The sequence below is a fragment of the Sceloporus occidentalis genome, unplaced genomic scaffold, assembly GCF_023333645.1.
Source record: "Sceloporus occidentalis isolate IW3139 unplaced genomic scaffold, rSceOcc1.0.p SCAF_113, whole genome shotgun sequence".
In the NCBI taxonomy this organism is placed as follows: Eukaryota; Metazoa; Chordata; class Lepidosauria; order Squamata; family Phrynosomatidae; genus Sceloporus; species Sceloporus occidentalis.
In genome coordinates, this window is record NW_028317093.1 from 3,126,660 (window position 1) to 3,143,487 (window position 16,828).

The window sequence follows — 16,828 nt, forward strand, 5'->3', positions numbered from 1 at the left end:
GTTATTTTATCTGATGAGGCAGTTTTCCACTTCAGGGAGCATGTAACTGAAAGGTATCGGAACTTCCTTAGTACGGCATAAAATGAAAATATTTAAGCACTGGAAATAAAATATTTGTGGGGTTTGGCAATGTTATGATAATATCAGACTCAAACTGAATTAAAGGCTATTGGTTCTAAATCACTTTGCAGAATACTTAATGTGATGTGTAGTGATCAACGCACTGTACTTAACATTTAAGTGCTGTTATGTCACTTGTAGGATAAGTAAAATTATTATAATTGATAATGTAAAAATATATCTGGGACCAGATAAAATGAACAGAGAAGAGTAGGCTTCTCTCCCATTAAGAAGTCTCGCTAATCTTTTTACACTTTTATATGGGGAATCTCCATATCGACACAAGGTTGATCTCTGACCTAAGGAACTACAGACTGAAACGAGGAAGAGAGAAAGAGTTGAGAGTACAAATTGAGCCCAAACATTTGACAAACAACACACTCAAACCTATAAATGGACCTAGTCATCATGTAAATGCTGCCTAAAGATCACATCAGTCTGTATCGTGGTTAGTGCTAGGCTGCATGATTCTATTCTGAACATCACTTCATCAGCCAGCCAATTACCTTCTTATTTAAATCTCCATCTTCCTCTGCTCGGTATCCACACAGACACGTTTTTGAGAGACTCTGGGTGTAATATTTAGTGATCCTATCTATGGCCTTTTGGCTTGTCCCTGATTCTGTATCTGTCTAGCCCCTTGCACTGTGATCCTCATTTGGACTAATTTCCTGTGTATGAACCTTGGCCTGGCTTTCACCCTGCTCATGGATATTGCCTGATACCATGATTTGACTGATTGACTTCCTGGATGTTGGCCTTGTCTAGATACTGATTATGACCTCTGGCTTATGTCTAGATTCCACCCAGTTTTCTTTGGGGCCACCTCTGGGGAATTGCAGCTAATGCAGGTGAACATCTAGCCATGGTCTGCATCTTTCTCTGAGACAAGGATCATATCCTTTTACAGTATTTTTGTGACAAGTAAATGTAAAATAGTAAAAACAAAGAAACAATTGCAATAAAAAAAATTCAGAAGTGTAAGAAAATATGTAATACCCTTCCCAGCTGAAATTTAATATAAACAAAACCTTTCGCTCTCCACTAATCCAAGTGGATTATAAAAAAATACGAAAATAGTGTAGTATAGGAACATTGTTACCCTCAATCAATGCATCTTCTTTATTCAATTTGGTTTATTTTAGTGTTATTGGGTAATAAGTATGAAAATCATGCATGAACCAACATGAATATTTAATGTAAAAGTGTAAACCATATTGTTTAAGGGAAATAGTAAAAGAAAAAAAATGTGGCAGAAAGTCTAGCAAATATCACATTGTTTATATATATTTACATGTATCAGGCTGCAAGCGAGCCGGACCCTGTGTTCCGAATGTCATTGTTTATGGCAATGTATCTGAACCTTTTTCAAATAAAAAATCCCTATGCTCAACATTTCTTTAATAAACTATTACCATTATGTTTTTTAGTACTCCCTGGACTCATCAGAAGTACCCCAAGGTATAAAAATCACTGATTCTTTAGAAACTGGGTTCATTGGAAAAAAAAAAATTGTTTTCATTATCAATTTTTTTTATTATTATGACCCTGGCAGATTTTTATCTTGGCAAGGAAACATATTTAAAATCTATTTTGCTATCAAGGACTAAAATCTTACAAGATACAGACATATGTTATATGAAATAAAAAAAGGTCTTGATACTATACAGACTTAACAAAAGAATGTTATCTAATTGAGACCAACTGGTCTCATTGTTCCTTATAAACTTAGCAATATATTCAGTAAAAGGGCTAAAAACCAACAGATGTTTTTCTTTAAAGAAGTCAGACAAAGATTTTTCATACACAATAAATCAATTCCTAGTGGATTTTCAGGACAGTGCACTAGGCAAACTATTAAGGTAAAATGTGAAGTATTGTTTACCTCGGTGTGTATCCAGAACTGGTAAAGGAGGTTGAATTGAAGATGAACAGCAAACACTGACGGAGGAATAAAAAATGCCATCGGCCAATAGAAAATCTACAGAAAAAACAGATAACAAAAGAATAATTATGTCTTAAATAAGCAGCAACCCTCTTTACGCTAGTTGCAGATTAAAATAAGGGATGAGTAGTGTCTGAAGAAAGAGTTAAATGTGTTTAATGTTCATTTTTGTGATTTATCTACAATAAATTAAATATAAAAAAATACAGTAAAATAATATTAACAACACCAAGGACCTACAAACAATTACAGTATTTTAGCTTAGCATACTACAAATAAAGGCCACCTGCTCTCCAGTCTCAGTTTTGAGAGTATATTTCTTTACAGAATATCTTGTAGATCTTTTAAAGACATTTAGGTTGGAATGTGTGTGTTTACCAAAACTGATCATATAGTAATGAAACTGTAGTCTGAATTAGTTAACAAAAGTAGAACTGTTTCTGTGTATTTCAAATATATTGTGCAATGGTTTCTTACACGTGCGGTCAGAGTGAGCGAAGGTGTGATTTCCATGCCCCTGTACCTACGATTCATTTTGAGACAAATAATGGTGTTTTTGGACAAAGGAATTGAACCAGATTTGAAAACAAAAAAGGCCTGAAAAAGATTTTTATTACGATACATCTGGTGCAAATCATCTAACATACTTCAGTTTTGTCATATTACAAATATATGATTGTATTTGATAAATCTATAATGCAGTAAACTTTAGAATTTGAATGTGGTTTTGATGCATTAGCCTGCAATGCTCTTTTGTGTATTTTCTAGTCAAAGAGCATTTTAATGGATTTTTAACCTTATTTCATCTTATTTTAAACAGTAATAGTTTATTGTCAAAGTAATAAAAGCTCATTAGTTAAATGAAATAATGTACAGAAAAAATACATTCAAAAAAAACATATAAAGAATGAATGGAAGTACGCTATTATTTATATTCTATTGTTACAATTCTGTTAAAAAATTAAAAAAAAATTTGATTTCACAGTTGAATGGCTTCCGTTAGGCGTAAATCATGCTTTGGTTATTAACCTTCAGATGAAATGCTCTCATTGTAAGTTCAGATATATGATTTGTCTGAAGAAAAGAAACGTGTAATATTTTAAATGTATCTTGAATACCACTAATGGTCCACAGGTGGAATTTAACCTTCTACCACTTGCAGAAAAATTGGTCAATTTTTACTCAATTTTTCTGCATCCAATTTACATGATTTGCAAAGTATCTCTTACTATTATCAGGTGTTTTTATACTCTACTGAAACACAATACAATACACCACCACAGGAGTAAAGCTACAAATCAGAATGCATTAGATCTCATCATTTGTGAATTGCTGGATAGACCAATTACATTTTTTTGGGAAAATTGCCATGGTTTATAGTTAAAAATGTCCATGCTTGCATTTTATCAGACATATGTTTTTTTGCTTTTTCGATCTCATTTGGTTTGTGGTAAATGTAGTAGCTAAAAAAAAAACAATCCCAAGAGCATGCCGCTCAAGTACAACCAATGATATATATGACTCACTGTATCTTAGCTTACATTATTGGAACGTTGGCTCATTCTTTCGATAGAAGGTTGTTTAATTAGATGGCCCTAGATTTCTTATGGTCCAAAGCCAAGCCGAGAAACTTTTGTTACATCACATCAATGTTTTTATTAGAGTCTGATCCCAGAAACGGGTTTGTCTTAGAAAAAAGTTGTTGAGGACTGGAGGACTGGCCCAGCTTAAAGCTCACATATATATAAAGAAAAGTGAGCGAAGAACGTAAATCCTTGGTCCTTTACTAGCAATTTCAGTCACACCAATTCCTAACATAGCCATGTCATTTTCATAGACAAATATAATTATGTTATAGGGTCGCCACCTTCGCCACAAGTCAGTTCATGAAATTTCTGCCCTGCTAGATCTACCACAGTCCACTGTAAGTTATTATTGTGAAATGGAAGTGTCTAGGAGTAACAACAGCTCAGTTATGAAGATATAGACCATGGGCGATCATAGAACAGGGCTGCTAAGTGCTGAAGCATGTGGCGTGTAACACAAGCATTGTCATGAAATGAGTTCCTATGGCTGAGAAGTTGCACACAAGCCAAAGATCACTATGCACAATGCCAAGCATAGGCTGGAACGGCGCAATGCATGCCACCGCTGGAGTCTTGAGTGATGAATCACTCTTCATTATATGGAAGTATGATGGATGAATCTGGGTTTGGCTAATGGAATGCATGATGCCTACTGAAACGTTTAGTGGAAGAGGGATAGTGGTCTGGGGCTGTTTTTAAGGGATCGGGCTCTTAGTTCCAGTGAAGGTTAATGTTTTTAGAATGGGATGTCCAACAAGCACATATAGGTTTGATGATCAGGTGCCCACATACTTTTGGTTATATAATGTACAATAAACCAATAAAGCCTTAGCTCAGTTACAGGGAAACCCAAAAGATACAACAAACAAAATTGTCTAATGGCAATCACCCTTCCAAGGTAACATTTATTGTTAAGAAGAAATGAGTGGTTGAGCCCTCATTTTCCATGCGGGATTTGTATCTTTTTCTTATAAATGTACAAAGTGTTATATTATATTTCTATTTTTGTATATAATAGGTTTCAAGCAGTCTGGTGTGTAAATATAATCATATATGGCCTCCGCCTTATTGAACTTATATATTAAAGGGCTAGAGTGGCTTTGTTTAAACAGGAACAGGTGGACAAATTGCTAAATATGTTTCTAGGCACAACTGGTTATTGTTTGAGACTAAAAGTTTGAAAATTGTTTGTATTATGCCAACCAAGCTTAAACCAAAGTATTACAAAACTGAAAAGATCCAGTGTTAACATGTAGGCGCAAAAAATAGTAATGCTTTATTTTTTATCTTTTGCCATAAAACGTGTTTTATTTAATCACAACCACTGGTTTAGCCACATTTGCCTGCGTGCCGTCTTCTAAAGCTGGGTTTAAAATGCGCCTTTAGGCAAGATGTAAAATAAAGCACGTTTTATAGCTAGGGAAATAAATAAAGCGTGACTTAAATATTTATCTCGCTTTGATCGTTGTTGGCTCATGTATGTCTGCTTATTAACCTTATATTGCAAATGAAAAAAACACTGCCATCTGTGTCAAAAAATATTATTAGTGCAATTTCTGACAAGCATCATTTTTTCAGTTTGTGGTGCACAGATGTGAATGGCATGTATCATGTTCAATAACCTTTTCTTAATCTTCAAAATGTTTCTGAATCCAGAAACATTATTAAGTTTCCAGTCTCTTCTTGTTTGATGTTATATCTTGTAAAGCTATAATATAGCGGTTTCACAATGTGCTCATGCCTTTTCTCACACTTTTTCACATCTTAGAGTTGTTAGATTGACCATTCATAGCTTGTATGATATGATGTTACAAATTCCTGGGTTCCAAGGATACATTATTTAAGCTACAAATATGTTTTTTTTCAAATAATGAATAAATTAGGCATTTACAGAATCACAAAATAAAACATGCTTACTGACATTTAATTATTATCATTACATTTTTGAGCTTACAGCTCTGTATCTGCAAATCATTGAAATATTTAGTAAAAAAGCAAGGATTAACATTTACTCGCCAAATTCCATTCTGTATTGGTCAAACTCAAATATTATTGTCAAAAATACATAACATATGTATTAACAGGGCTGTTCTTCATAATCAAATGAAAATAGTGGCAGGTTAAAGCACACAAGTAATATATATTTTCTCATATTATGATAACACGTCCCCAACCCCTTTATGTCCTTTGGAAGTGGTCTCAGAGATGATTCCCAGTAACTTGACTGAGTACAGACAAAGCTTCATAGCTTTCTATATGGTAAATGCCATAATTTGCATTATGATATCATTGTCTTCCTCCTTACCATAAACCTCCTGTATTATATCTAACAATTACACACTTCTTACCCAGCTCCTATTTTACCACAAATGGCTAAATTTTCCCATGAGTACCCCTGAGGAGCCAACTTTCTTCTATGCCTATTCGGCAAAAAATTGAAGACATTATAATGATTGTAAAACGGAAATAGAGAATGTTGTGTAAAACTTTCAGAAACCCAGCAGGGGTTAATAAACACAAATAATTATTGATGAATATCAGAAGAGAAACTGTGAAAGTTATTTTCTTTATTATCGATTTACAGAAAAGATATATAACAGTTGGTCTTTTGGAAGATTTTTTGAACTTGGAAGTAGCATTTTAAACCCAAATGTCCCTTCAATGGAGGGCAAAAGGGGTTTTAACCTGAGACGATCCCTAAACTTTTAAAACAATGTATACTTCTATTTTGCCTATGTGTATTTGTACTGAAATGTTGAAATCTGCTATGCTGAACAGAACTGGATGAGACAGAAATTTCCACAAACAGTACATTTTCTAGTGGTGCACAGGGATTCTCCGCTTTAGCCGCATATTTGTTTTCTCAAAAACAGTGAATGTTTCGTATAATTTTGTTTTCATGCAGAAATTCATTAACCACTTAATGTGCCATAGAATATTTTAATGTAGAGCCAACGGAATTGTGTTTGTTTTCTTACACTGAATTCACATTATCTGCTCACAAAACCACCAATCTATGCTTATAGTTAGTACATTTTCCATAGAACTCTATAACCTCGGATTGGCCACAGGTAGACAATTGATCGTCACAGTGGGGAATATATGTCCTCTTCTATGACCATCTGAGGATGGTATATGAGATAAGGGCTTTAGCATATTCCTCTTCTTTAAACACAGACAAATGGAAAAGAACATTATGACCTGTGTCAATAATAAGAAGGCCCTTATTATTTGAATTAATGTTATTTGTGCCACTAATAAGATCAGTTTTATTTTAAAATTTAGATATTTTGGGATGACATACGGATTGTTACGTGTGTATATACCAACACACATTTTTAGCGCAGACAAGGATCTACCGTTTCTTTATTCTCAGATACCGTTTCTTTATTCTCAGAGTTACAATTTCTGGTCAGTGATTGTGGATTAAAAGATTAGCTTTTTATCTTCTCCTGTCTGAAGTGCTGCATCTCAAAGCAACAAGAAAACACACAAACTATACCGGTTTAAAGGAATTTCACTTTACCCTTGATATAATTATTATGACATATACCGTACTTAAAAAAATGGTTTGGTCCTTTCAGTTAAATATGGTCCTTAATATCTAACATCATCATACCCAATGTTTGTTTATAGTCTTCCTTTGAAGGTAACTGCTGTTTTATTGTACTGTTTGTACCCAAATTAAGAGACTCTTTTTGGTTCTCGTGAAACAAAACTTTATTCAACAATTTCTTAAACAAATGTACATCATATACTTTATGGTTTGGCCTTAGTGCTAGTAGCCACACATGGTCAAACAAATCTGTAAGCAGTCTTTTCCTGTTTTAAACATTCATACTGACCAGATGACATTACAGATTTGCAAGGCACCTGCTGCAACACAAACTGTTACAGGCCATAAGAAATACCGACGAATCCAATCTTCCTTTTCTATGCTCAGATATTTTCTTTGGCACATGAGATTGAACAGGTGTACTTAAGTACAGCTCAGCATGTTTATGCTTTGCTTTAAGAGATACGCTTGGTAAGCTTTACCCTCCTTGGGAGAAATTATTTTTAAAAATAGAACTTAATTTTGCAGTCAGATAAGGTGATGATTCTACAACATACTAGTGGTGGAATATGATTTAGAATTGTAGATAAATTGACCCTTATTTATAAAGTGCAGTTCTGGAGCAAATAGTTAATTGTGAAGCAATCGCCAAGAACATTCTTTTGGTTTCTCTACTTTTACAGCTTTGCACCAAAATAACTCTTTGCATAACTCCTGTAGAATGTGACAGTAGAATAAGCCCATTGGCCCGTGCAGTACTTTGCTTATCTAGCTTCAGGGATGTAGAAGTCCAGGCCTCATAAACAAGCCAGTATTTTTGGATGTCCTGGCTTCAGCACAAGGCATTCATGAAATTCATTGAAATGTTTGAAATCACTTGCGGTAAAGAAACAATTTAAGGAATGATGTGTATTATGTGGATCGTATCTGTCCTTGTAACTTCTATTTCCATGTTTGTATACATTTTTAACAGGGATACACAGCGTGTTAAGAGTAGTTTGATGGTGTTGGCCATTTCTTCCAGGACACTTATCTTGCCAACCAACCAGTACATGTACTATAGGGTAGCCCTTTATATGTGAAATTGTTAAATGCATGTGACCTAGAAAAATGGCCGATGTGGTACGACCAACAGACGTGTTTCTTTTAGAACACATTCACAGAAAGATAAAAGCATCATTGTGTTTTTATGAGAATTTTGTGTGACTTTATTGTGGGAAGGAAATCAGTGACATGAACTGGGAACAGCGGCCCACAAAAAACTGACATGAACCGATTCAATAAACCCAGTACCCCTTTCATTTTTAAAAAAGAGTGTCCTCAGCTGAAGTTTGATTACAGCTCCCACTAAGCCCAGTGCTGTTGTATCAGATCTATGGGAGTTGAACTCCAAAGGGAGCAGAACTGCTTCGGCTTGCTCAACAATACACTAATGTATTCAATTTCTAAACTCTGTTCAGATTGGAAAATGTGAAATAATGGAAAAGCCTTAGTAAGTGTATATATTGGTGACATAAATGTGTAAACTCTTTCCTGCTTCTACAACTGGCCAATTCCTATGATGTTTAGCCCTTGTTATTTGTTGGCAAGTATCCCGGGGGTCTGAGTGCAGTGGATTTGGGTTCTTGTAATGGCTTTATACAATATGTAACAGATTTAACACAGATTGGTTAGTAATCACCAGTATCTTTGTTCCTTCAATGCAGTTCTATGGGAATATAGTTTATGACACACTTCAGTGACTAACAGCTTTATGACAGAAGGCCTCTCCAGAGATCATCCATTTGATAAGCCTTTTCATTATCAAGCATTCACTAACACACAGGCAGATATATTAGGATTACCTCAAAAGACCTTTCCACTATAAAACAAATCGGGGGTTTTGGTACAGACATACTATAGTTTTGCTTTAGGTGGCTTTTTATCGGACGATGGACTTTGAAGCACTAGCAGAAGGAGCTCAATCTCTGAAGAGCAAACCTTGGGTGAGCGTCCTAAGTTGGCCCTAACCATAAAAAAGTAAATCTTTGGAGAAATCTCACAGACCTAGGCATACATTAAATGGGATAAACATGGTCCTTCTCACAAGAAGGTTAGCAAATCAGTAAGTACTTTAATTTACAGTTTAGTGAATAAAGCTTTCACGTTATGGTTTTTTTGTTTTAAATTATACTCTATATACAACTTTCATTGACAACTTTCATTGCTACTGTTTGCAGAAAATCACATTAAAATGGTGCCTATTATTATTATTATTATACTTTATTTATTATGCGCTATTCACAGCGTTGTCGAGTTACATTTACACATACAGATACAAACGAAGTTTGGGTCCCTGCCCATGAACCTGCCATCTAGCTTTAAGGCACTTTTATACACATTTCCTGGCAAGAATGCGGAGCATATGAGCGGCTCACCTGTGATCTTACAATCGAAAACAAATTATATAGGGTAATTGATAATAACAATACAATATACATAATATAAGGGCTTGTTACAATTACAATTCAATGAAATCACTAAATGGGGTGGAGAAATCTTAACATTCTCAGTCAAATAGCTCTGCTTTCTCTTTAATGTCTGTGAAACATACAGAAAACATGCTGCAAAAGTTGGGAAATCTGCCAATGGAGACTGGCAAGTTTTGCCTCTGCACTCGGATGAGAGGGCACTGAATGGTACTTAGGGAATCCTATAAGATGATAATTTTTGAAAAATAAATTTTAGATTGTTCTGGCTTCAATTCAATATTCAATTTTAATTTTCTGAATGTAGTCCTCAGTAAATACTTTTGCATGGTTTGAGAATGTATTCTACTTACCCAAGAGAAATATTTTTGGAGGAAAGATTGCCTTAGGGCTGTGGTTAGGTTGTAATCTTCAGAGCTGTGATGTGTTTGATGGCCTGCCCATATTATGTTAACCTCTGCAAAAAGAAAGAATAAGTCGATAAGTAGGGAAAATGGTTTCATAACATACTTGATTACATTCTCATAATCACTATTAAAAATTTCAATTCAAACTGATTCCACTACATGATTTTACTATACTGTAGAGAAAGAGGTAGAAGAGAAACAGAGATTCACAGCAAATTGTAGACTGGTCAGTGTAATGTCCAAGCTAAATTGGATAAGAATACCAGTAATATTTAAAAAGTGACTTTGGTTCATCACTGTAGTAACTAAATTAATGATTCAATTAGCAGATCTATTGTAAGAATCAAAGTTGATTACAGCTTGGCTCACTAGTGGAACATCCAGAAAACTTGCTGCAAAAGTCGGGAAATCTACCAATGGAGACTGGCAAGTTTTGCTTCTGCATCGGCCATGTTTTCCACATGGTCACCCTACTAGGGAATCCTATGAGATGAAAATGCTTGAAAATTAAATTTTTAGATTGTTCTGGCTTTTAATTTTCTGACAATTTGGATGAGCCAAAGAAACAAGCCCTGGGTGCATATACTCAGTATTGCGTGTCTGCTTTTTGTAATTCTGTGTATTAGATGGTTGCTATTTACCATGGCATGTTATATGTGTGTTATTGTTCATACATAATATAGCCATTATGTCGGTACCATTTCTTTGCTATCTCTATTCCATGTTGATTGCACTATAATGCTATAATGCAAAACAATATTAAACACACTGCTTATTTAATATATTTCTCTTACCATTATCCAGAGAGTCTTAATAGTTTATTATGCTCTCCATTTTATGGTTTAACAACCACCAATACATATCCGTTTTAAAGTGAATCTAGATGCAATAATATCTGTTGCCTGGATTGAGAATGAATGCTGACTAAACCTCATTAGCAGTCACTCCACAACATTCAGCACAAACAAGCTTCCAAGAGTCTTTCACGAGAAACCAAAAATAGAATGTACGGCAATCAACGAGCCTGGACCGTGTACAGGCGTTGTACTGCCATGCAGATCAAAAAGGGTAGTGTTATACTGCTGTCGGTCATAGAGGCAATACAATGAATTGTAACACTACAATTCTAAGGGTCTGAACTTGTGAGAGATAAAATCATAATTCCATAACTCTCTCCCATGTGTTTCATATTGTTAGAAAAAACACTTTAGGAACTGGACCATGGCCAAAAGCAGCAAATCTTGTCACTTATCTTTCTCAAACTGCCGCTTGCAACATTCAGTGGTTTATTATTGCTGAAATATTATTTCAAGCACACACATATCATATTATTAGTATATAATATTACACAAAACTATACAGGTGTATCTAAGCTAACTTGCCAATAGCATGGGCAGGACACACACACCTGACTTGTTTTAGCACACAGTGGGTATTGATGTATTGGTCCCAGAGAAGACAGTCTTAAAAAGTGGACCCCAGTGGTCCCTTCTTGTTGCATGTTAAAATGAAGCCTACAATATCTGTATTGCTGCTGAACTACTAGTTGGTACTTTTGTCCTTTAATAGGCTTTTTCATAAGTGGTTAATAATAACTGTAATGCAACTATTTTACAAAGTTATCAAATTAATTTTATTCATTCTGGATGTCAGTGTCATGTTAATGTTAAAGTGATTAGCTCCTTGAATACCGCTGGTATTACCAATTCCTCTTACGTTGGCCAGATGCTAAGAAATATGTATAAGGGAATCATCATTATAATTTTAAGTGGCATGTAGTAGCTAGCTGTTACTGCTGAGAAAGAAATGTGCACCAATCTCAAGAAAAAGAACTGTAAAATAAAAAGCACAATTGATTATTAAATTAAAACCTATGAGCACAAGTCATACAGATGACAATCCATGGGTTTTGCCAAATGGGGAGAACAGGTGGTGGATTGTATACTTCCGATGTGTATCAAACATTCAAAGCATAGCTGTCAGACACATGGATTATATCTTCAAGGCACCTAATAAAAAATACACTGTTTAGTATTCCTTTTATCAGTTAAGGGCTGCAATCTCTGGTGTGTAAGCTGACATGGATAAATGGTCCGGCAATAAGTGACTCCCATATACAATTAGAAAACTTGTAGTTAATGATTAAAATAAGAACATTTCGTAATGGAAGTAATGACCTCAAATTATTAAACTGTCTGATAAACTAAAATGCACATTCTATATGAAGTTTTTATAAATACGTTTAGTTTTGCAATGAGCTGTAAAGGTAACAATTCACCTGTAAGGGCACGTGCTATACATATTAATAAATATAGCATTTGTTTATAAATGGAACATTTGTTCATGCCCAGATCAGAAGCTATACCTAATATATTCAAAGGGGCAATAGCCCTTTTGGGTGCAAAATGTCTTTTGGTGTGGAAATGTGGCCTCTTTCATGTTGATCTACTGATGTGTTCCTTCCTAGTAAAAAAATAAAGATATGATGCTAGTGTTTAATAATACTTCTACTACCCCTTAAATTTAAGTGATGGTAACATAACTTATGTAATGGTACTTAAATGCTGAAATGCAAAAAAAATCAATCAATCAATCAATCAATCTATATTTATATTATATAGGTATAACTACTTTGTTACTTCTTCCACATTGGACAAAAAGACGATACACCAATTCCATGGTGTAAAACAGCCATTATAGGACTTAATATTCAGTGCAGTCTACATATTATGCTAAGAAAAGTCTTTTTCCCCTAAAGTAGCTTATGTACATGTTACTTTACAATTTTATGGACAAACTATAACATGATATGTTCCATTCTCCATTTTCCCTAGCCAATATCCTAAATAGGCTAGCTGTTGTCAAACATGAGAAACACCTTGCAATAATATTTATCTGCTTATTGATGGCAGTGAAGTGTGATATGTGCAGCACCGGAGAATATAACTTACATCAAATTAAGCATACTGGTTTTTTTTAGATTTAGGGTTTGCTCACTAGCTTATTTTCACTGTGAGTCTTTAAAGACTCATAAACTTCTCTTCATTCTTCTTCAATAAAAAAAAATGTTGCGCCACTGTAATGTCTGAATTTGTCATGTGAGCCATTTATAATCCTGAAGGAACTTAGAAGGAAATCACTCGTAAAAAAAATGAAAGAAGTATAATTCTCCCATTGTTCTTTTTATTTTCAGTGAGTTGTGTGTATTTTCATTTGGCTTGATGGAAGACTGATGAGCATCATCACAGAAAGGAAGTACAGTCTGTTCGACTTCTTCGAATGTAAGATTTTAGGGTATCCTTTTACATCAAGCTCCCTATGAATGTTTTCTCTGTACTTCAGGAGAGAGGTTATGCTGTTATATAGCAACATCCTCATTTTCATTGTTTCTACAGTTGATACACAGCAATATTAAAATGAGAGTTTTCAAACATGTTCTTTGTGGTAAGAATACTATTTTGTTAATAAATAACTCAAAGAAATAACAATGACATTAGAGAAAAATACATTGCTCTTCCTTACAATCTCTTCTTCTAGCTTCTAGTCATATTTTACACACAATAGTGGCCCAGCATAGATTTAGCAAAGAAGTCAATGGGACACTATATTGCAGTGGTATCTGCCCAAGGTTGGTTGAGTCCAGTTAAGATGTCTACCTGTACCTATGTTTTATTTAAAAAGGCCTTGTTGGGGGAAGTCCTTTATGAAAGTAAGTGTAGGTACAGATTAAAAAAGAACAATACTGATCAACTGAGTCAATAGGATATAGTTATAGATTTCTAATGGTATAGAAGTAAAGCATGCCATTTCACACATTTGAGGGTTTATGTATTTGTAGAGTATGTGTTACAATCTGCGACAACGAAGAATTATAACAAAAACTGTATATTATCTTAATAATGTAACCACATAATATAAGGACTTGTTTATATATGCAGCTCCATTAAAATGCAGCTGTAATGCACTACCTATGGAAATGGTGATTGCAAGTACTGGATATTTTTAGCCAAGTTATGGTATTTAGAGTTCAAATAGTAATTTACAGGCTACTGATCCAAGGATTATTTTGACAGTTTATAGAGTCATAAAGGATTTTCCTCCATCTTGGCAACATTAGCATGTGCTTTAAATGTGTTTTTTATGTTTAATCAATCCAGTTGCAGACCTCAGAAATGGGTTTAACTTAAACAACCAATATTAACCATGTTAATAGGGAAAGACTATGGGTAAGCTAACCAAAAGGCCTAAAATATGTTGGCCCAAGAACAAATTGGCTCACAGTCATGCCTACCTAGCTCATGCTAATGCCCTCCAAGGGGTATGTATGGGCAGAAAAGGAACTCATTTGGGCTCAAATGCTGTTTAAATGTCCTGGCCCGACCATATTTTAGACTTAGAGTAGTGGCCACATGATTTAAAACTGAATCACAGTTGCCAGAAGAGTTTGCAGGAGTTGTGTTTTCAACTCGCTAGCAAATTTCTCCAACGCAAAGTCCTGAGTTGACCTTGCATAAGGGATAACTAAGGAGGCTAAATAAATCTTGCTGATTGAAATATACATTATAGAGGGATAGCCAAGCTCTTCCTGCTGCAGAAGCTCACTTGGTCAAGGGGTTGAAACCCTCCCCCCTCAACTCTCTCTTTAGTATATAGATCCCATAAAAAAATAAAGATAAGAGAGGAATTATTTTCTGCCATTTTATAATTTTAAATCAACATCATAATTATTTAGTAGATAATCATATTGTCATATCTTATGTTTTTGTCAATTAAAAGCACAGTAATACTTTCTATAAAGTGAATATAGAATTCTACCCCAAAACTTCACTGATATCCCTGACCTTGTACCTTAGTGTTACTGGAACTGCTAACATAGAGAGTATAACGACGGATGACTGTGAGATGTATTTCAATATTGACAATGTAAAGTGATCTTGTGTTAGCAAGGTCTGCAGAAAACGCAGTCCAAAAGAATATGTGCCAGCAAATCTCCCTGGGATCTTTTATGAATAGATGTAATCTGTATTCCAAAACGTAGCAGGCACTATTTTAAATAATGTACATCCATGGAATCAGACAATGAGCAGGCCTGTTTAAAACATGATATTACTTTACAGCTTGACCTGTGTTACCCTTTTGTGTTTTCCTCCTTATATTATTTCTATGTCTTGTGGACAAAAATTATTTTCACAGTTGGGGATATCTAGCTTGCAAATATCCCAGTTGAAAAAATAATAATGGAAAACTTCCTTTTAAAAATAAGATGTGGAAGATGCCAATTTCCAAATGTAGCACAAGGTCATTTTATAATGACTGCATGCCATCTAATGGGTGTTGTATATTTGTTCCAACGGTAACTAGCGCAATAACAAGAAAATATTTTATGTACATAAAAATATATTAATACATCCAAAGTATACATCTTAGAAAAATATAAATTAATACAAAAAATGTACATTCAAGTATGTCTAATTATGTACAAAAACATAATCATCCATTAGGAAAATAGTGTGTGTAGAGAAAAATGGAAAAAAATATATATAAAAAAATATATAAAAAATTAATATTTGTCCCCTTTGTGACCAATGACATACCAGGTACATCATTAAAAGATGTTCCTACAGGACCAATGACACACCTGATATGTCATTGGTTAAAAACACTCCCCACTGCTGTTTCTGACCGCTCCATGACTGGAGTAGTAAGTCTACAGAAGATCAACCCTGATTATATGTACAGATGACAAAGACAATGCTTGTAAGTACTGACTTTGCCTCTGTTCCCTGCCTCTCTCCTTCTCACCGTGATCTTGAGGGAAACAGAGAAAAGTAAAGAAAAAACAGTGCTCCCCTGGGTCTCAAGACACAGGTTTAATATATATAAAAAATGATGACAATGATATAGAAATATAGCGTGGTTAACAGGTTAAACAATGCTTTCCTAAAATAATGATACTATTATTTATCAATATACCTACATATTATTTTTATTTGTATCTTTTGTGCATGTTAACTTATATTGGCTTAAATCACAAATAAAGCACAACCATCTTATTTAAGAAAAAAACTAATGCACATTTTTTTCCCCATTTATATAAAAAAAGAAGGTGTCTCCCTGATACATTAATAGAACCAACAGAAAAAACATAATGCCAGAGCAAAATGAATGATTAACCTCACTTGGGGTCTCTGTATTTGTAGTTTAAATATGTTTATATGAGTAATTGCGATACTTAAATACTTCATGCAATTATTCCATAATTTAGAGTGTCAGCTGTTTAAAAATGTAATATTAAGTGCTTCCTAATCTGCTCTGAGTGCATCTTTGTCAGGAATGAAAGTGAACAAGCTTGTGTGACTAGTGTAAATAGCAACAAAATCCTCATCAGTCATGGTGATATCCTCAGTTTTGCTTAGGATATTAGTAGTATCCTTAAGAAAGAGTATAATGTTACTAATCAGAGGCTGTAAAAATGTATTCACAAAGATAGCAAGTTGATGGAGAACAGTTTATGTGCCAACCACAACAGGGCAGCCTGGTGTAAGCTGTCTGGAAATAGGTCCAATATTACTCACTATTATACTAAGATCTCTCTGTCTGGTTTTTAACAGATGTGCATTCTTTCCAAACAATGATCTAAGAGAGAACCTGATCATTGGGCTGGAGCACATTGATGGTGCTGGCTGGTTACATTGTTTTAAGCATACTGTCACCTTCCTTAGCACTTTCTTCCATAATTACATTTT

At 34.4% G+C, this 16,828-nt stretch overlaps 1 protein-coding gene across 1 annotated transcript in view; it reads right to left on the minus strand.

The window, feature by feature from the left end:
- The window catches only part of LOC149282553 (alkylglycerol monooxygenase-like), a 61,516-nt gene that overhangs the window by 14,855 nt on the left and 29,833 nt on the right, over positions 1–16,828 (minus strand). The window contains exons 4-5 of the mRNA XM_089498117.1: positions 10,029–10,132; positions 2,006–2,101 (exon numbers count right to left, since the gene is read on the minus strand). Coding sequence (XP_089354243.1) covers positions 2,006–2,101; positions 10,029–10,132 — 200 coding nt within the window. The remainder of the gene's footprint in view (positions 1–2,005; positions 2,102–10,028; positions 10,133–16,828) is intronic.